The sequence below is a fragment of the Polypterus senegalus genome, chromosome 1 (assembly GCF_016835505.1).
Source record: "Polypterus senegalus isolate Bchr_013 chromosome 1, ASM1683550v1, whole genome shotgun sequence".
In the NCBI taxonomy this organism is placed as follows: domain Eukaryota; kingdom Metazoa; phylum Chordata; class Cladistia; order Polypteriformes; family Polypteridae; genus Polypterus; species Polypterus senegalus.
The window spans coordinates 3,756,656-3,778,850 of record NC_053154.1 but is presented as its reverse complement, the minus strand read 5'-3'; the positions used below and the strand labels follow the sequence as shown (position 1 = coordinate 3,778,850).

The following is a 22,195-nucleotide window of genomic DNA, read 5'->3' as shown; positions in this document are numbered from 1 at the left end:
TTTATTAATTTTGCTAAAATTAATGAATGATAAAACTCCTTGACACCACAGTTCAACTGAAAAACAACACCCTTGTAACTTCTGTTTTTCACAAACCAACAGGCAGACGGACCTACCTAAGAAGTGACAGCTTCCACCCCAAGCATATAAGGCGCTCCATTATTTTTAGCCAAGCAATTCGATACGATCGTATTTGCTCAGACCCAACAGACCGGGATCAACAACTGCAAGGAGGTCAGACAAGATTTCATCAGATGAGGTTATACCCCCAAAACGACAGACACTCAGTAAGAAAATTATAAAAGAACTTCAGCCAATGCTAAACAATGACCAAACACTGAAAAATGTATTTCCTGAACCTCCCCTCCTGGCATACAGACAACCACCAAACCTTCAGCAACTAATTGTCCGAAGCTCCCTACCCACCTGGATTAAGTCTGTCCATGCGCCTCTCCGTCTGTAACCGCGTTAACCGTCAGTAAATGTAAGCTAAAAGATATTTTTTCTCCTGTGATTCTTGTACCGCCGTAATCACGATGGGAGGGATATCGCCGTTTCTGGTATATTATGATATTGTTTAATTATTTAATATGCCACAATTTTAAAAGAACACATTTCCAAGAGAGCTAATGCCTCTTCAGGAAACAGTGGCACATCTCCCTTCCTACAGAAAAGATGTCAAACATGTGCCCACATTTACGATACAGACTGTATAGTTATACCACACTGCCGACTTGAACATCACATAAAGGGATCATTTTCCTGCATATCATCTAATGTGGTCTACCTAATTCTCTGCATGAAATGTCCTGACACTGCACTCTATGTGGGAAAAACTGGACAAATACTCCGCCAGAGAATGAATTTCCACAGGGTCCACATTAAACGTGGCAATACAGATGTTCCTGTAGCGGCCCACATCAACAGCCATGGACACTGTGAGAGGGACTTTAAACTCCCAGTGCTTATGGGCAACTTCAAACCACAGCAAGAGAGAAAAGAATGGGAAGTGAAACTCATGTTAAAATTTAATACATTATAACATGGTTTGAATAGAGACATGGGTCTTATGGCCAGATATGAGGAGTGTTTGCATCTCTCAGACTGACACAGGTAACCGGACTACAGACCCACATTGTTTTGAAAAACTCATCACAGACTTCAAAGGACTTTGTTGGACAGTTATCTTATCCAAAGATCTTGACCATACATTGTTCTTCTCTCTCTTGTTAAATTAATCTTAGCTTGAATGAATCTATTATTTCTTTACATTTAAGATTTTTTATTTAAAGATTTACCAATGTTGTTTCTTGTCCTAGTGTGTGGATATAAACACAGAAAAATTTCAGTTTCTGTATGACATCTCACCTGATGAAGGGGCCAGCGTTGCTTCGAAAGCCTGCATATTGTAATCTTTTTAGTTAGCCAATAAAAGGGGTCATTTTGCTTGGCTTTTCTCTACATTCATAATGGCTAACACGGTACAACACCCTATTACTACTAACATTTGGACAAAAAGGTTGTTAAGATGAAAGAAAAAAAATCCCTCTGCTGTCCCAATATAAGTTAAAGTATTTTTCAGTTTCTTTGTTACACCTTGCCTGATGAAGGTGCTGCCATCATGCAAAACCGTAGCACCGGACGTACTCCAAGGTACAGGATAAAAAGAGTCATCTCACCTCAATCCAAGTTTATCTGGGAAGTATGGAAGGGGAAAAGAAGATTTTGTATGATATTGGCACTGATTTTCTTGCTTTATTGCTGTATTTATATTTTTATGTTTTTTCCTGTAGAGTTCTGGAAGGTGCTGGTTTTATATTGTGGACTGGGACCTGGACACAGGCAGACGGACAACATATTTTCACCAGACACCGTTTATTTACAAGAACTATTTACAAGTTTTTGTGCACTCACACACCCCAGTGCCTCCAGCACCGATTCCCCCAATGTCCAGGCCACACTCTTCCAGTGCCTTTCTCTTGGCCGCCTCCCATCCTCTCTCCAGCTCTGTCCTCTTCCACCAGACATCCACCGCTGACTGGAAGGAGACGGCCCCTTATATGGGAACCCGGATGGGCTCCAGCTGCTTCCCAGCAATCAGTCATAGCCACACCCCAGTGTGGTGGAAGTGCCGGCTGCGCACCCGGAAGCCGTCCGGGTGTCCCCTGTGGTCTTCCCCCCAGCACTTCCTGGTGTGGCGGAAGTACTGGGCTCCAGGGATATGCAGGCATTGGGGCGCCGCCTGGCGGTGGCCACGGGTCCCTACAGGGCTGGGCTTCCAAGCCCTGTACCCGAGGCCTCCAACATAACCAGGACGGATGCCCCCTCACGGTCTGGAGGAGGCACAAGCCCTCCTCCGGTCCTCCTGGGCGTCCCGGCCGGGCTCCAGCCCCGACCAGGTACCACAATATATAAATGTTGTCTTTTTATGAATGCATTTATTTTCATTTTTTATTTTCACGTGTCATTGCTTACTGACTGCAGTGCTGAATTTATGTGGCACAGATTTTCCATTATTGTTTTTCTGCACTTTGCTTCAGTACAGGACAGCTTAAGATGACACTTTATTTGTCCTTCTCCTTCTACCTCAGACTTTTGTTGCACCTTATCATGTGTCTGTGTGTTCATTAAGTCCCTCACTATGGGGCTTCACTCGGTTCCTGACCTACAAGATGCCTGGAGATTAAGATTGCATGTTGAATCGAGGAGAACAGGGCATCACAGATGGCCACAGTCCACGATGATATTCTGGTCAGGAGACGAGACGCAGGTTTAATTATTCAACTCCAGCTTAAACACTGAAGGATGCTGAAGGGGCAGAACATTCTCATCTGAGGAGGAAGTGATGTCAGAGGCCTCCTGGCCAGTCATGTTCTGGTCTATGAATTAAAAAGAGACGAAGTCACCAGTTGTGACACTTCACAGTCTGGAGTGGCTTTGTAGAGCCCTGTAGGTCTAACGGTGGACACAGCAGATTTGCTTGTCATTTCATCTTTCACGAGCACTGGCACATGGCACAGTTTCCAAAGCAGCACTAAAAATGACACCTCACAGAAGTGAAAGACGCCTCATTCAAGATGACATTGATGGTCTTCTTCAACACTCTTGTATTTAAAAATATAAGAAAAAAATCTGAAAGAACATGAAGACATGAAACAATTTGATAATTAATGAGTTGATTTAAACAAAACGTTATCTTCTTTTTTGCTTTCTTTTTCTGCTTTTCATATTTGAAAGCCCCCCCAGCCCCTGATATGTTGTTAGCCACCAGAATAATTTGCTTCCTTCAGTTGGGCTTTTTATGTCAGGAAGGTCCAAGAATAACATGACTGACCGACCAGCCAACACAAACATGTTGGGGGGCTTAGTGAGATAGGAAAAATGCCTGATGCTCTCATGTTTTACAGTTTCTGCAGTCAAAAATGACAAGAGGCAAAAGCCAAAAAAAAAAAGAAACAGTCATTCTCATCTGTTGTAGAGAAATGCATTGTGCTGAGATGAACGCAGACGTCAGCGTAACCAGAAAAAAATAAAAAATGAAGGCCGCACAATATGAAAGAGAGAAACACAAAGGCCAGAGAGGTTGGGGAAGGTGGACATCTGTGAAGATGAAGGGAGCAGATCATGATGTGCCAACACCTCTCCTGCTTTTACTTGATGGGTGTCTTCTGGGAAAAAAAAAAACACAAGCAGATAAGCCATAGGCTGGTAATGTGGGATGTGACAATAAGAGTGACAAAGAGCTCTGCGATGACATGACATGTTAGAACAATCTGGATGAGAGCAGACCGTTCAGCCCAACAGAGCTTGCCAATCCTGTCCACTTAATTCTGCTAAAGTAACATCAGGTCGAGTTTTGAAGGCCCCTAAAGTTCTGCTATCTATCACTCTACTTGGTCACGTATTCCATGTGTCTGTGAAAAACTTCCTAATATTGGTGTGAAACTTATCCTTAAGCAGTTTCCCACTGTGTCCCCCAGTGTTCTTGATGAACTCATTTTAAAGTCACCATCTCGATCCACTGGGCTAATTCCCTCCATCATTTTAAAGACTTCAGTCAGGTCTCTTCTTCATCACTCTTAAGGCTCAGCTCTCTTAATCTTCCCTCATCACTCATCCCCTGTAGCCCTGAATCAGCCTAGTCGCTCTTCTCTGGACCTTCTCTTGTGCTGTTATGTCTTTATGGAGACCCAAATTGCACCCAGTACTCCAGATGAGGCTTCACCAGTGTGTTATAAAGCCTGAGCAGAACCTCCTGTGACTTGTACTCCACTCATCAAGGCGCTATATAACCTGACATTCTGTGAGCCTTCTTAATGGCTTCTCAACACTGACAGGAAGTTGATAGCTTAGAGTCCACTATGACTCCTAAATCCTTCTCATAAGGTGGACTCTCGATTTTCCGACCGCCCATTGTGTATTCAAACCTCACATTTTTACTTCCTACGTGTAATTCTTTACATTTACTGACATTACATTTCATCATCCATAAATCTTCCCAAGCCTCACCAGTGTGTTAGAAAGTTTGAGCAGAACCTCCTGTGTCTTGTACTCCACACATCAAGGCGCTTGTATGAGCCAAGTTCTGTATTAACTTTTTTATGTTTATTTAATTTGAAAATATGTTCAATATATTTGTAGTTCAAGATTAGTTTATATATTAGGAATAGAGCTAGATAATTATTTGGTTCTAATGGGGTATTGTTACTTTAAGAAGGGGTGCTGGGTAGTGGGAGTTATTGTAAGTTCATGTGTGGATTAATTGGGCTTTGGAAACACGCGGTTTTCTTACCGTGTCTGTCTTGAGTTTCATTTTGACTGTGGAAATATATAATGTGGAAAATGAACATTGTTTTTATAAAACAAAGGAGTGGATTAAATATGAAACACCAAGAACTGGACATGCATAAGTTCCTGCTGTAGCCACACGTTTTGTTTCGCACCATCAGCACTATATAAACGAATGGCTTCTGAACACTATTGGGAAGTCGATAGCTCCACCACTAATAAGCCTGGAAGCTACCCACTCCTAATGGATTATTAAATGATTCATTGATCGAACCACTCAAAACACTAAGGGGTCCCCTGCTCTACGACTGCACATTAATCAATTGAGTCAACATGTGCAAGCATGGAAGAAATTATTTACAAAAGTTTATTTATTCAGGTTATGTAAATTGACACTTGCAAATTGTCATTGTCTTCTCTGGACCTTCTCTTGTGCTGTTATGTCCTTTTTGTAGCCTGGAGACCAAAACTACACACAGGACTCCAGATGATGTCTCACTAGTGTGTTATAAAGCTTGAGCAGAACCTCCTGTGACTTGTACTCCACACATCAAGGCGCTATATAACCTGACATTCTGTTAGCCTTCTTAATGGCTTCTTTCTGGAAATTGATAGCTTAGAGTCCACTACGACCCCTAAATTATTCTCATAAGGTGGATTTTCTATTTTCTGACCTCCCATTATGTATTCAAACTTCATATTTTTACTTCCTATGTGTAATACTTTACATTTACTGACATTAAATCTCATCCCCTATAGCCCCCTGTAATCAGCCTAGTCGCTCTTCTCTGGACCTTCTCTTGTGCTGTTATGTCCTTTTTGTAGCCTGGAGACCAAAACTACACACAGGACTCCAGATGATGTCTCACTAGTGTGTTATAAAGCTTGAGCAGAACCTCCTGTGACTCGTACTCCACACATCAAGGCGCTATATAACCTGACATTCTGTTAGCCTTCTTAATGGCTTCTGAACAGCTGGTAGCTTAGAGTCCACTATGACCCCTAAATCCTTCTCCAAGGTGGACTCTTGATTTTCAGACCTCCCATTGTGTATTCAAGCCTCACATTTTTACTTCCTATTTGTAATTCTTTACATTTACTGACATTACATTTCATTTTCCACAAATCTGCCCAAGCCTGTCTGCTGTCCAAGTCCTTCTGTGATGATTTAACGGATTCCAAATGATCTGCTAATCCACCTATCTTGGTATCATCTGCAAACTTCTCCAGCTTGTTCCTTATATTCCTTTCTAAATCATTTATAGATATTAAAAATATCAGCAGCCCCAGCACTGACCCCTGCTGGTCACCACTCTTAACATCACCCAATAAGGTGAATATTCTAGTTTTCTGTGCAAGAGCAAACTAATAGCAGTGACATATTGTGTCTTGGTAAATTACTGCACCTGTGAACTCAACGTCCTCATTACTAGTCCTTTATGTGACTCAGCAGGGAGCATTTAAATTGAAGAGAATGGATGCTGTGGACTTGACCCGGACACAGACAGGTGGACATGTTGTTCTTCAACCACCACACAAATATATACAATACTTATGGTCACTAAGACCCAGTCCAATGTGCACAAAACACCCCAACATTCAGTCCAGGCCACAAATGCCTTCTTCTTGGGCCGCCTCCACTCTCCTCTCGTGCCTTGTCCTCCTTCCACCCAACTCTAGCCTCGTATGAAGGGAGACGGCCCCTTTTATACGCTCCTGGATGAGCCCCATGTGGTTCCCGGCATTCCCTCGTTGGCCACGCCCCAGAGTGGCGGAAGTGCCGGCTGTTCTCCCGGCAGCTCTCTGGGTGCCCTTCTAAATCTTCCCCCCAGCACTTCCTGGTGTGGCGGAAGTGCTGAGCTCACAAGTCCCCAAGGCATTGGGGCGCCTCCTGATGGTGACCACGGGCCCCTACAGGGTGGGGCTTCCATGCCCTGAACCCTTGGCCCCCAAAGCACCCAGGGAGGTGGCCCCCACGTAATCCCAGATGGGCACACGCCCACTTCCGGTCCTTCAAGGCGTCCCGGCCGGGTCGTTGCCCCTGGCATCCGCGACAACGTGTATCCTGGGTCTTCTTCAGTAGAAGATGGGCATTCAGATTTCTAATCTCCATGTTTTATTGATTCTGTTCTGTTGAAGTGTAATATGCATCAATGCAAGTCGGTTTAAAGCTTCTATGTGTGGGGTGAACTAAAAATATGAATATGCATTATGAGGCAGCCAGCAGGTATATATCTGGTTATGCTGGAGAGTTAATAATATGCCTTGAGTTTAATTGTGGTTAATTCTACCCTTTACATGAGAGCTCAGGCAGGTAATTTAAAGATGAAATTGGGCACCACATTGAGCAAAGGAAACCACAGATTCTGAAATATTTCTGTTGCTGTATAATGCAATAAATGGCCTTCAAAAATCCATCCTATACTTCACTGAAGTATAATAAGCCCGATATTGTGTATCTATTCAAGTGATAAGGTTGCGAGATGTTCACTTAATGTTTTATCCTTCTGTTTATTTTATTTGTTCATCTCTCTGAAGTGAGGCGCCTTACCTGCTGCGGCCAGTAGGGGAGGCACACTGTAAGCCATACCCCTCGTCACCGGTGTGGCACTTTGGGTCCTCACTGTGGCGCGCCCTGCGGTTATCTGCTGATCAACGGTAGGATTGCATTGGCAGGATTCATTACTGTGTGCCGTGTTTCTGTAGCAAAAATATATAAATAATGTGTGAGTGTTATTTAAAAATAAATTAAATATATTGTGCTCCCTGGACCATGGATGCATCTTCTCAGTATTATAAATTGTACTTTTACATTTGGTGCTTGACTTCCATTTTTCTTTGTGCTCAACTATTATTTAACTGAAATACTTCGCTGAAAGTAAAAAATTAACAAAGTGCTTCAACTTGTACTCAAGTGTCATTTTTGAGTACTCGGTCCACGTGTCTAGTAGGATGATGTTGAGGTGGACCCTGAACTACAGGAGACCTCTTGTGGTAGTCCACCTGGACCCGCTGCAGCTTGCTTATCAGACAACGACTGGAGTGGAGGACGCAATGATCTGTCTGCTCCACAAGGCTCATTCTCACCTGGACTCTGAGGATGATGTGTTTTGATGTCTCCAGGGCCTTCCAGCCATTCCTGATGTGCAGGTGGATGAGCCTGTGGGGTTCCTGACAATGGACTATCTGTCAGGCAGACCACCATCTGTGAGACTCCAGGACTGTGTGAATAACACTGAAGCACCACAAGGATCAGGCCTGCCTGCTTCTCTCTTCACTCTGCGCACCTCAGACTATGAAGATAACAGCAGGTCAGGTCACTTGAAGACATTCTCAGAGGATTCTGAACTTATGGATGGGTATTTATAAGGGGGGGTGAGAAAGAGGAGGGGAGTCAGGGGGAGAACTTTGAGAATCGTCAGCAACGTAACATCAGCAAAACCAAAAAAATCCTCTACGTCCGGTCACGATTAAGGGAGTCGTGGTGGTCCATTCCTATTAAGTACTTGGTGGTCCACATTCATGACAGGTTGCGCTGGTCTTGTAACACTGAGAAACTAGAGAAGGAAGGCCAGAGCAGGCTCTTTTTGTCTTTAGAAGACTGATCTCCTTTAACGTGGGAAGTGACATCCATCATGTCTTCTACAACTCTGTGATGTCCAATGTGGTGTGCTGGGCTGGTCTCATCACTTCAAGAGTGGACCACCGAATCAATAAGTTTATTGAAAGTGCAGGCTCAGTTATGGGACCCCCTGGAGGTACTAGAGGAGGACAGGATGAAGACAAAGCTGAGTGTCGTTATGCCATTATAAACAATGCTGCACATCCTCTTGCTGACAAAGCAACACGGAGGACTTTCAGGCCGTAAATTATTCATCCGACTTGTGTCAAGAAACGTGACTTGGGGTCTTTTAAACCAACTGAAACAACTGTCAAATGGAAATAAATACTAATACCGTGAACCTCGGGTCACGACCGTAATTCATTCCAAAACTCTGATCGCAAACCGATTTGGTTGTGACCCAAAGTAATTCCCCCCATAGGACTGCATGTAAATACAAGTAATCCTTTCCAGACCGTACGAACTGTATGTAAATATTTTTTTTAAAGATGTTTAAGCACAAAAATAGTTAATTATATGACAGAATGCACAGCGTAATAGTAATCTAAGTGTAAAAGCATTGAATAACACGGAGAAAACCTGGAAGGAGAAAACTAACATTGCAGGAGTTCACACTACAGCCTTACGAACCGCTCGCTGTAAACACTTTTTAATGAGTTTTAAGCACAGGGAAAAAAATGAAAATTTGAAAAATCCGTAATTTATATAAAAACTAACCATAAATGACCAAGAAAACTAACCTTGCATGAGTTGAGTTCTGGCATAAAGGAAATGAGGAGGAACTCGGTGGAGAGGAGATTACAGTTTTGAGGTAAAGTCCCTCAAAGTCTGACCGAGAACAACGTACTGTACAGGGAGAGACTGAACACGTGCGGAAATCATCGGTGTGTACGAACCGGAAGGGAAACTGGCTTGTTCGTCACCCGAGTGTGCGGTCGTGGACTGATGCAAAAGTTTGGCGATTGTGTTCAGAGACATACGTGACCTGAGGTTTCACTGTATATAATAATAATAATAATTCTGTAAATTTATATCTCACTACTCAATAAGCTTTTCCATAGTGAGTGGGGAGCCATTTCAACCACCACCATTGTGCTGCATCCTCCTGGATGATTTGATGGCAGCCATTTTTGCACCAGTACACTCGCCATACCAGCATTTCTCAACCTTTAAGTATTTGCGACCGAGTTTTTATAACAGTTTTAATCGCGCCCCCCATAATGTTTTTTTGAAAGGAGCCCACTGTGATGATGCGGGTGTGCCACATGCTCCCATCTGCTGTCCAGGAGCCCTTGAACCCGTCACCGTCGGTAATGTCACCAATGAGCTTAGTAGTGAGGCACAACAAATGGAGCAAGGGGATGGTGTAAAAGTGCAAAGTGCTTTTATTAAAAACAACAACAAAACAGTGTTCAAATAAATAGTGCAGTGATTCAAAGTCCCAATAAATGAATAATCCGTAAAATCAAAATGTGGACGTTAAAAACAATAGAGAAAAAGAAACAAGGTTAAAATAGCACAGGAAAGCAGTCTTTTAAAAACAACACAAGCCCGATGACTTTGACCTGCGTCTTCCCTGCTTCTCCCGTCTGGGCTTCTCAACAGGGGAGTCGCCCTACTTGCAGCTGACCTTCACTCGGCCTGCTTCGGCTGTTCAGTTCGCCTCTCCGATCCCTGGCTCCGGTAGGTTCCTCCTGACACCTATTTGGGATCCACAGCGACCAGGGTGCCCACGCTGAGGAATACCTGTCCCAAGTCCTGACTTCTGCTGCCTTTCGCGGCCTTATGCGGAGAGTCATCCGCCTTCCGGTCAATCCCGCTCCAAGCTCACTCAGTGGGAGTGACCACCACTACTATTCCCTGGGTGTCGGCCCAACACGCAGGCTCACTCTTCAGCTGCAACGCAAGCCTGTACTCACTCTCTCTGCTGCACTCGCTCTCCTGCACTCGCTCTCCTGCACTCGCTCTCTCTCCTGCACTCTCTCTCCCCTGCACTCGCTCTCCTGCACTCGCTCTCTCTCCTGCACTCTCTCTCCCCTGCACTCGCTCTCTCTCCTGCACTCGCTCTCTCCCCTGCACTCGCTCTCCCCTGCACTCGCTCTCCTGCACTCGCTCTCCTGCACTCGCCTCTGCACTCGCTTCTCCCCTGCACTTCGCTCTCCTGCACTCGCTCTCCTGCACTCGCTCTCTCTCCTGCACTCGCTCTCGCCCCTGCACTCGCTCTCTCTGCTGCACTGGCTCTCCACTCACTCTCCCCTCACTCTCTCCTCCCTGCACTCGCTCTCTGCACTCGCTCCCTGCACTCACTCCTCACTCGCTCTGCACTCGCTCTCCTGCCTGCACTCGCTCGCTCTGCTGCACTCGCTCTCCTGCACTCGCTCTCCCCTGCACTCTCTCCCCTGCACTCGCTCTCTCTCCCTGCACTCTCTCACTCGCTGCACTCGCACTCTCTCTCTCCTGCACTCTCTCTCCCTGCACTCCTCCTGCACTCGCTCTCCCTGCACTGCACTCTCTCCTGCACTCTCCTGCACTCGCTCTCTCCCCTGCACTCGCTCGCTCTCCTGCACTCGCTCTCCTGCACTCGCTCTCTCTCCTGCACTCGCTCTCTCTCCTGCACTGCCCTGCACTCGCTCTCTCTCCCCTGCACTCGCCTGCACTCACTCTCTCTCTCCTGCACTCGCTCTCTCTCCTGCACTCTCTCTCTCTCTGCACTCGCTCGCCTCCTGCACTCACTCTCCCTGCACTCTCCCCTGCTCTCTCCTGCACTCGCCGCTCTCCTGCACTCGCTCTCTCCCCTGCACTCGCTCTCCTGCACTCACTCTCCTGCACTCCTCTCCCCTGCACTCGCTCGCTCTCCTGCACTCGCTCTCCTCCTGCACTCGCCTGCTCGCTCTCCCTGCACTCGCTCTCTTCTCCTCTGCACTCGCTCTCTCTCCTGCACTCACTCGCTCTGCTGCACTCGCTCTGCTGCACTGGCTCGCTCTCCTGCACTCACTCGCTCTCTCCCCTGCACTCGCTCACTCTCTCACCACTGTTTCCTCTTTTTTCCTACAACCTCCCGTCTGTTTCTTTCTCTCTTTTCTTTTTTCTTTCTCTCCCCCTGTAGCCGACCTGTGCTTCTATTTAAGTAGAGGGCATGACAGCTGTGGCAAATCAACGGCCCCAGGAACAATCACGGATGTGGACAGTCTCTCACCTGTGCACTTAGGTGAGAAACGGCCACATTGCGAATCGCCCTGAGAACCGCTTCACCACAGTACCATGGCCCCTCACCAAGCCGCGAGCGCAGTGATTATTTATTTTAAAGTGGCCCTTTTGTCATGCGCTGTGGACCTGCGCCACCTCCACCTATTCAAAGCATCATGATGGTCCAACAATGATGGACTGAAAGCCAGAACTCTACGTGACCATCATCATCATCAAGTCCTTCTGTGAGAACCCTAAATCCAAAGAGGACTGTTTCATTTATGTTAGGTAGAATGTCCAGAGGGGACTGGGTGGTCTCATGGTCTGGAATCCCTACAGATTTTAGTTTTTTCTCCAGCCGTCTGGAGTTTTTTGTTTGTTTTTTCTGTCCCCCCCCGGCCATCGGACCTTACTCTTATTCTGTGTTTATTAATGTTGACTTATTTCATTTTCTTATTGTGTCTTTTATTTTTCTATTCTTCATTATGTAAAGCACTTTGAGCTACTGTTTGTATGAAATGTGCTATAGAAATAAGTGTTGTTGTTGTTGTAATACCAATTTGCTCTTTTTTAATTAATGATATATCATAGATACATATTTTATTATACCTACTTAACTTTCATCTACATTTATCTAACTCTATATTTATTTTTCTAGTATCAGAATGTAGTTTAAGTTCATTTGTTTTGCTTTCAATAGATGTATTTTTCATATTTTGATTCTTGTTTTCTTTTTTTCACATCTTCATGCCCCCCATTTTGTTACTTCGTGCCCACCTAGGGGGCCCACCCCACAGGTTGAGAACCAAGGCACCATACATTAGCTGTTAGGTGATGAAGTGGCGAGACAGTTAGCCAATTACAGACAGGGGATGATTAGGGGTCCAGAATGACCAGGCCAAGGTGAGCAATTTAGTGTGGACATCGGGATAGCCCCTTATTCTTCACAAAGGATGCCCAGGGATCTTATATGACCACAGAGGGTCAGGACCTCAGTTTTCATGACTCATCTGAAGATCGGTGACATTTTTCCATCAGAGTGTCTCCATCACTGCACCAGGGCATTGGGATCCAAATTCAGACCACAGGGTAAGCGCCTCCTGCTGGTGTTGCCAACACCTCTCTCAGCAGTAAGCCAAGCTTTTCCTAGATGATCTCCCACCCAAGTACTGGCCAGGCCTGAACGTGCTTAGTTTCAGATGGATGACCTCTTCTGAGGTGCGGGTGGTAAGGCTGCCGGACATTACGGACATTATGTTTAAACAACAACAAAGTTGTACTTTATGAACACAACACCGACTTGTCATGGACACACACAATGATTAACTGTCAAGAATGTTCTTGTATGTGCACAAAGCGATATGAAGCATATCGGGATGATAAATTCTTGGAAAACGTTATTAGAACATTAATGATAAATAACAAAAAATAAAGTTTTCCCTGAGAGTCTCCTTCTGCTTTCTCTGGCGATGGCTGTGGTGTAGACGTGTCAGCTGCACCATCAACTGGGGGGACCAGTCAGCCAATGTGGGCAACTGACTTTTGTTTTCGATCTCCAGGTCACTTGCATCAAAATCAGAGTTTGATAAGTCAAAGACTGATTAAGCAATAATACGCAAAAATATAAATGAATAGATAACTAATACACACAGAATATTTTGCTTTGCATATTCACTTTGCTCTCTTGCCTGATGTCGATGCCATTCTAGACGTGGTTTACTCTACGCTACTCACGCACTTGCAGGGATTTGACGTTATGTCAATGAGATTAACAGTCCTCCTAGCAAAGATGGCCTACCCAGATTATAACGGTCAGTTTTATCAACGTTTACAGCTATTTCTAGCCCTCTGCCATTTGAATGTCGACAAACGTCAACATCCGCCCTAAAAGAGTCAAAGGTCGTCTCTGCTTCAACCCCATGTCTCAGTAGTCTGTTTTAGAGTCCCACAACTCTTTGCATTTAGATGGACTTCCTGGCGTGAGTCCTAACTGCTCTTCCCCTTAATTCATCGTTAAGACAAAAAGAATGTTTCTGGATTTTCTGGATTTCTAGATCAGGCCTCTTCAGTTCTCAGAGTCTGTCACAGTAGGCCATGTCCTTCAGTCCCATGATACTCCTGGTTCATCTCATCTTTGCAGCTTCAATGTCCTTTTTTTGTAGAGTGGTGACCAGAACTGCACACAACACTCCAGATGTGGTCTTACTTGGCTCAGGATAAGCCTCCTAATCTCCTCAGTCTTACCTGGACTGGTGCTGGCACAGGTAGAACTTCATATGGGACCACCTTGTCAGTTTTGCTCCTCAACTTAGCACCTTACTCTATAAATCTGGACAGACAGGTGGCCCTTAGGTACGTCATTTATTCCAACTCATGCAGATGGTAAGGTGGATGTGTGGAGTAGCAAAGCTTGACAATATCAGGAATGAGACATTTCAAATGTACGGCTAATGCTGGGGAAATCTCTAAGACAATGCAGGATGTATAAAAAAGAAGAGAGGTTAACAATGTGGAGAGAAGAATCGTGGATATGAGGGGTCAGAAGAGGATGACTAATGAGCTGTATGAAGAGGGATCAAAGGGGTATCAAGAGAGGAACTGTTTAGCGGACGAGAGTGGAGAAAGCTGGTCAAATACTGTGACCTCACATGAAAGACAGGAAAAGCTTTTGAAGAAGATGAAGAAGAAGAAGGCAGTGAGGCCTGAAGTCAGTCCTGGCAGTCACTTTAGCAAAGCTGGAGGTCCACCTATTTTAGGACCCTAAGCACTATAAGCACTTTAGAGATGCAGGGCTGCAACACCATCTCTGTGGGTTGTGCCCCCCCAAACCTGTCATGGAGTCATAAGCGTTCACTCAGCTGGCTTATGCCAGTTTACGGCACCAACATCAGGCCAACACAGGATACCAAAGAGCCTGGCAAGGGTTAAACAGACCTGATCACAGGAAGGACACCAACCAGTAAGCTCTCAGATGGCAGTGCCACCCCAGTCTGTTTTTCATTGTGTTCCATTTACACATTTACAGACCCACTGAGCCCAGGCAGCCATAGCTTGGACCCTGCTAGCTGAGTGGAAAAAAGAACAAATGACATTTGCACTACTTTGAGATGAACGTCTTTGTTGTCATCACGATGTCTAAATGCAGTTCTTGAAATGGCCAACCGGTGACCACAAACTCAAGACGTTCCATTTTAAATGCCACCCTGTCTGCTTCTTGGCTCGACGTGCAGCTTTCTCGTCTTCTAAATTTAAACTTTAAATCGAGCTGACATTAATGTAAGCTGTAAGGCCCACAGAGAGAGAAGCGCAGAGCCATAATGATGGCTGGGACTTCTTTCATGTCACATTGTCAGCTTTGAAAATGTACCAGCTAGGAGTAATGATGTCCTCAGTAGGGGTCACATATGTGTGCACTGGGGGCTCCTTCAAGGTGCTGAGAAAATAAGAACCACCACCAGGGGGCGAGAGGAGGCACCGTCAGTCACAACCTTAACTTTAGCCAGATGGCGTCTAGACAAGGCCCCCAAGCCACGCCCCCTCGATGTCCTATGATATATATATCTACAGTATATACATATACATATACATATATATACATAGCTTACCCCGGCTGAAGATGGTGTCTTTAGTTTGACCTTTAGTGAGAGACCAAGAGCCGGAGACAAGACGTATTCCTCTCGTAGTGAAACATCTTTTGTTATCATTAATGACGCCTCCATTTTTGTTGTAATTTTTTTTTTTGATTTACTGCGGTTTAAACATTACTTTGGTGCTCTAAAGATGCAGCCATTTGCAACTGGCTTGTGGAATATTACCAATATTTTGTTCCGTGATTCTCAAAAAGGGGCCTATGCCTTTAATCAGCCTCACTCAGAAGCGTGCCCCAAATACGGTGATGTGGACTCCTGATAACAAAATGGGTTTCTGTGACCTAAAGAAGGTCCTTATGTCAGCACCTCTATTCATTTCTTTTGACTTCTCTTTACCTGTTCTTCTCCAGAAGGTGCCATGTTGTGTCAGGATGTCAATGGTGATGATCACCCAATCAGGTATCTCAGCCAGAAAGACAAGGTGCACGGCGATTAAGTGTGACACTCTCACCGTCAAGTGGGCCGTGACCCATCTTCGATATTACTTGCTGGGACGTGAATTCACCCCGGTCATGACCCACGCACCTTTGGCATTATTATTTTTGAACTATTTTTCATATTGGATGCGTTTTCTACTATTTTTGTAACTCTGAACTGCTTTTATGTGTGTGTGTGTTTTGTAGGTGGAGCCCAAGAGGCGGGGCCTCCCTAACATCACCACTACTGGCTCCTCCCTCTGCCTTTAAATGAAGGCTGGACCGAGAGGCTGAGGCAGTGTTCTTTGGTTAACATTAGGAGTCTTTTTAAAGTATTTTTTTTAATAATAACTTCTTGTTTTACTGGATATTCCTACCTGATTTTTTGGATATGACTTTGGAATTTGTGTATTGGAACTTGGATAGCCTTTTGGCAAATCCTTGTTTGTGCTTTTAAGTATTTTGCTCTGCTCTTAAATCCTTTGTAAAGGTTCTTTGTTGATCTGTTTACAAGGCAGGAGTCTGCAGTTATCTTCTCCCTTGTAGGGCAGTTGAATATATTTTGGGATATTTCTTTATATTTTGAACTGTTAAGCCAATTTTCCCCAATTTAAGCCTAGTTAGGCCAAAGCCAGCAGGTAGTTGTCTTAGGCAATAGAATAGAATGCCTTTTATTGTCACTATGCACAGGTACAATGAGATTAAAAGCAGCTCCTTCAGTGCAGACACATATATAGAACACAACAAGTAATAAAACAAATAGACAAATGGTGCAAAAAGCTGAAAAGAAGTTGCAAAAAAATTCTGCGATGCTATATACATATGGAAAGAATAATAACTGTTGCGCTTTTGGGTTATTGCACATAATTTAAATATTGCATAATAATGATGATCATGTTGCAGTGAGTAGTGGATGTTGGACTCTGAGAGTAGTGATATTGTACAGTATACAGATATTACACCGTTATTATTCAGCACCATTTAGATATTGGATATCGCACAGTTGATGGACAGAAGGAAGTCCAGGGGTTGGGGGGGTAAGACCGTGTAGTCAGTGCATGTGTGAGTTTAGAAAGGTTATGGCTTTCTTGAGTCTGTTTGTCCTTGTTGTGATGCACCTGTAGCGCCTCCCTGAGGGCAAACAGATCAGAGCCAGGGTGGGAGCTGTCCTTGATGAGGTGTAAATGTCCATCAGGGAGGGAAGAGGGCAGCCGATGATCTTCTGTGCTGCCTTTACTACTCTCTGAAGCCTCTCCCTGTCTGCCATGGTACCACACTGTGATAGAGTATGTCAGCAGGCTCTCGATGGACGAGCGCTAGAAGGTCAGTAGCAGGTTGGAGTCCAGTGGGTCTCATCTCGACTGGCTAGGCTTACTTATTGTGGGTCTTTTTGGAGGCCTCAACCCCTTCTTGTCATGTTGATGTGACACAAGGACTTCACAAAAAGTGCTAGAAGTGATCATCAGTACGGAGAGCAAAATGTTGGGGAATTTATTAGTCAACTGAAGCGTCTCCCAACCTGTGGGCCGTGGCGGCATTGCAGGTGGGCTGCAGCTGACCCCCGATTAAACTCCACACATCTCTCATACGTACAGCTGTACCAGATTGACGAAGGGTGAGTCACAAATACGCTGGTGTGTGAAAAACTGGGTCATGACGTCAAGAAGGGTTGGAAAGCAAAGGTCTACAGCAAGCCAAACAGACAGCTGACAAGCAAAATGGTTCTACCTTGATGTGGTCTCACTGAGCAAAATGTTTAATACTTACAGTTAGGTCCATAAATATTTGGACTGAGACAACTTTTTTCTCATTTTGGTCCTGTACATTAGCACAATGCATTTTAAATGAAACAACTCATTTGCAGTTGAAGTGCAGACTTTCAGCTTTAATTAGGTGGGCTGAACAAAACGATTGCATAAAAATGTGAGGCAACTAAAGTATTTTTTGAACGTTAAGAGAGAAGATAACGCAGAGCAACAGGAGATGCAAATGTCAGTGCTCATAACACCCGAATCAATCTGCCTAACGACACCGGTAAAGCACCGACGAGGCTGCACAACATCCATCTACTGACTGCATGTCTAAACAAATAACACGGACGTGAACATTACTGTCTAATTGGAAATGTGAATATCCACCCATAGGAAAAGATGCTTGAAGGTCTTCGTGTGTGTGTGTCTCCTTTGTCGCCCTGCTCATTGTGATGTACAAATGAATTATTAAGCTTCAGCTCCCTTGTGCTTCTGAGCTCCTGAATGGATAGCAGCAGTTTTAGCTTTTTGTTTTCTCTCAGCATCTCAGTCTTTAGTTCAGTTTCTTTTGTTCTGTCCCTGATAACCCCGGCGGTCATTTAAAGTGCATGGACTGGAGGAATTGGGGTAGGAGGTAGGATTTTGTAGCAGTGGATTTTGCTGCCATTCACTACAAACATTTGTCACACACATACACATGGGAGGCAGCTAAAGGACTCAGAAAAGGATAATTCTACACCGGACCAGGGGATGGCAGAGTGCATTGATCCATTATTTTTTTCCTCTTCAAACCGAACATGGGAAATCCCGGCCTGGGCTCGAGGACATCATTTTTGGTTCCAGGCAAAATTACATTACTTCCAGTTCCTGGCCAAATGATATCACTTCCGTTTCCGATCCGGATGACGTCATTTCCCCTGCCCGGCTTTTAAACCGCCTACCAGTTCTGTTTTGGACTGATGTCTGTAAAGACCTGAGAAACTAATCGTCACTTTTTGACAGCCAGTTTCAAGTATACGGGTGGCTGCCCCCCAAACCTTTTTGCTGTGTGGTCCTTTCACACGTTTTAACGAGATGTCTTTTTTAAGAATCGTGTCTGGCCTCACGAAACTCTCCTGAATGTTTCCTACTAGATGTCCAGCAGACCGTTAGGAGTACATCCTAGAAACATCCAGACATCTCTTCCTGCTGTAATTGACCTTAATAATAATATGACGCGAGCTGTGAGAAGTCAAGCAAAGTGATCCCTTTAATTGGCTAACTAGGAAGATTACAATATGCCGAGCTTTCGAGGCAACTCCAGCCCGTTCTTCAGGCGAGATGGAATACAGAGACTGGAGTTCCCTGTGTTTATATGGACACAACTTTGGGAAATTCTCATTAAGTGAGACATCTTAGATGTAAAAAATTAATAGACCTCTTCAAGCTAAGCTTCAAGCCTAAGCAAGAGAGGAAAACAATGTCTAGTCGAGATCTTCTGATAAGAGGACTGTCCAACAAAGTCTTTTGAAGTTTCTGTTGAGTTTTCCATACAATGTGGGTCTGTAGTCAGGCTGTCTGTGTCAGTGCGGGAGACACACACAATCCTCGTATCTGGCCATAAAACTCTGGTCCCTAACTACACCCTGTCGTAATGTGTTCAATTCTAACATGAGTTTCACTTCCCGTTCTTGAAAACAGTTTATCCAAAGATCTTGACCAGACATTGCTCTCCTTTCTTGCTAAATGAATCTTAGCTTGAAGAGGTCGTCACACACGTGCGAGTAGGAGGCAGCTAAAGTAGTTGTAATACCACCACCGACCAGGCGGTGGCAGAGTGTACTGACTCCCTATCTCAGTTACTTGCAGGCCATTCCCGGGAAATCCCGGCAGGTTCCGGTGCCCTTGATGACATCACTTCCGGTCCCGATGACACCACTTCCAGGTCCGGCCCCAGAGATGATGTCACTTCCGGATCCGGCCCCCAAAAATGATTTCAGTTCCAGTCCCAAAGACATCACTTCCAGGTCTGGCCCTAAAGATGACGTCACTTCCTGAATGCGCCGTTAAATCCGCCATCTTTACTATATGTGATCAGTTCTGTTTTGGACTCCGTCTTGTCAAGAACTCTTTAATAATGTCGCCATTTGCAGCCAGGACACATTCTACGGGTGGCTGCCCCAAACCTTTGTGATGTCTGGTGTGTTTATCTGTGACAAGGTCTGTTCATTTTTTACATTTAAGATGTCTCACTTAAAGGTTTTCTAATGTTGTATCTGTCCTGGTGTGTATATAAGCACAGGGAGCTCCAAGTTCTGTGTTACGTCTCGCCTGAAGAAGGGGCCTGAGTTGCCTCAGACTTGCATATTGTGATCTGTTCAGTTAGCTAATAAAAGGAGTCATTTTGCTTGACTTCTTGCTACATTCATAATGGCTAACACGGTACATCATCCTAGTACTACGGCACAAGCTGAAAAGCAATGGTGTCCATCATCTGAACTGTAGTTTTCAGAAAGAAGCCGTCCCCACATCCATCCATTATCCAACCCACTATATACTAACTGCAGGGTCACGGGGGTCTGCTAGAGGCAATCCCAGCCAACACAGGGCGCAAGGCAGGAACCAAACCCCAGGGAGGGCATTAGCCCACCACAGGGGGCGCACACACACACACCAGGCACACACTAGGAACAATTTAGGATGGCCAATGCATCTAACCTGCATGTCTTTGGACTGTGGGAGGAAACCCACGCCAACACTGGGAGAACATGAAACCTCCAACCACGCAGGAAAGACCCAGGAAGCAAACCCAGGTCTCCTAACTGCGAGGTAGCAGCACTACCACTGTGCCACCGTGCCACCCAATGACGTATCATCCCATCACAATTTCAGGTGATTTCTTAATTCTTCTTCTTTGCAAATTAAAGTGAAGCAGCAGATACGGGGCTGTATGGTGAGGGCACTGCAGTGACAAGAATGAGGAGCGAGAAGGTGGATGTGCGGTGGCTTCTTTGATTCACCCGTCCTTGTTAGTTAACCCTTCACTATGCAGATCCAGGAGGAGTGACGTGGATTCCGTCCAGGCTGTGGAACAGTGGACCAGCTCTTTATCCTCATGAGGATCTTGGAGGGGGCATGGGAGTCCGCCCAGTTGGTCTACATGTGTTTTGCGGACTTAGACAGGGGATATGACTTCTCTTATGTGATATCATCCAGCCATCCATCCATTATCCAACTCGCTATATCCTAACTACAGGGTCACGGGAGTCTGCTGGAGCCAATCCCAGCCAACACAGGGCACAAGGCAGGAAACAAACCCCAGGCAGGGCGCCAGATATGTGATATCATCTACTGTTAAATTCTACTTATAATGTTTTTATTTTACTATTCTATTGTATTGAGGGTGACTTGTGTTCTGTCCTGTGTATTGTGTTGTATTGGCCCCCCTTCTTTTTGACACCCACTGCACGTCCAACTTAGCTGGAAAGGGGTCTCTCTTTAAAGTGCCTTTCTCGAGGTTTCTTCCATTTTTATTCCTTTTAAGGTTTTTTTTTTTTCCTTGTCTTCTTAGAGAGGGGAGGCACGGTGGTGCAGTGGATAGTGATGCTGCCTCGCAGTTAGGAGTCCTGGGTTCACTTTCCGGGTCCTCCCTCCCTGCGTGGAGTTTGCATGTCCTCCCCGTGTCTGCGTGGGTTTCCTCCCACAGTCCAAAGACATGCCGGTTAGGTGCATTGGCGATCCTAAATTGTGCTTGGTGTGTGTGTGTGCCCTGTGGTAGGCTGGTGCCCTCCCTGGGTTTGTTTCCTGCCTTGTGCCCTGTGTTGGCTGGGATTGGCTCCCGTGACCCTGTAGTTAGGATATAGTGGGATGGTTAATGGACGAATGGATTCTTAGAGAGTCAATACTGGGGGGCTGTCAAAAGGCAGGACCTGTTAAAGCCCATTGCAGCCCTCCATGTGTAATTTTGGGCTACACACAAATAAACTGTATTGTATTGTATTGTATTGTATTGTATTGTATTGTATTGTATTATATATGACTGCGTTCCCTGAGGGATTCTGTTTAGGACGCTGGTGGAGTACAGGGATCCGTAGCCCCTAATAAGTTTAATCACAGCGGCTGTGGGTCTCCACCAGGGCTGTGCTTTGTCTCCAAACCTGTTTGTGATTTTTATGGACAGGGTATCAAAGTGCAGTCTGAGAGGGGAGAGCGTCAAGTTTGGTGGCCTGAGAATGACGTCACGGCTTTTGGTAGACAATGTGGCCCTGTTGGCTCATCGGGATGCATATGGGTTGCAACTGAGTTTGAAGTGGCAGGGATCTCTAAATCTGAGAGCCATGGTCCTCAGTAGGTAAAGGGTTGACTGTCTTCTCTGAGCGGGATGCAAATGACTGCCTCAGGTTGAGAAGTTTAAGTTCTTTGGGGTCTTGTTCCTAAGGGAGGGGGAAAGAGATGATGAGATCGACAAACAGAGTGGGGCATCAAGTGTAATTATGCAGTCACTAAACCGATATGTGATATGACGGAGTTGAGTCAGAAGGAGAAGCTCTCCATTTACCAGTCGATTTATGTCCCTATGTCACACACCTATGGTCATGAGCCTTGGGTAATGACTGAAAGAATGAGATCGTGGCTAAAAGCAGCCAAAATGGCCTTTCTCTGGCTCTCCCTTAGAGACAGGGTGAGACGCGCCGACATCTGGGAAAGGCACAGAGTAAAGCTGCAGACCCTCCACATTGAGAAGAGCCAGGTCAGATGGTTTGAGTATCTGGTTTTACAGGCACGGCCCACTGCGAGGAGACC

At 45.2% G+C, this 22,195-nt stretch overlaps 1 protein-coding gene across 1 annotated transcript in view; it reads left to right on the top strand.

Moving 5' to 3' along the window:
* Positions 1-15,682, top strand: part of LOC120517461 (sialoadhesin-like) — a 76,967-nt gene extending 61,285 nt beyond the window's left edge. The window contains exon 7 of the mRNA XM_039739803.1: positions 15,597-15,682. Coding sequence (XP_039595737.1) covers positions 15,597-15,682 — 86 coding nt within the window. The remainder of the gene's footprint in view (positions 1-15,596) is intronic.
* The last annotated feature ends 6,513 nt before the right edge of the window (positions 15,683-22,195 follow it).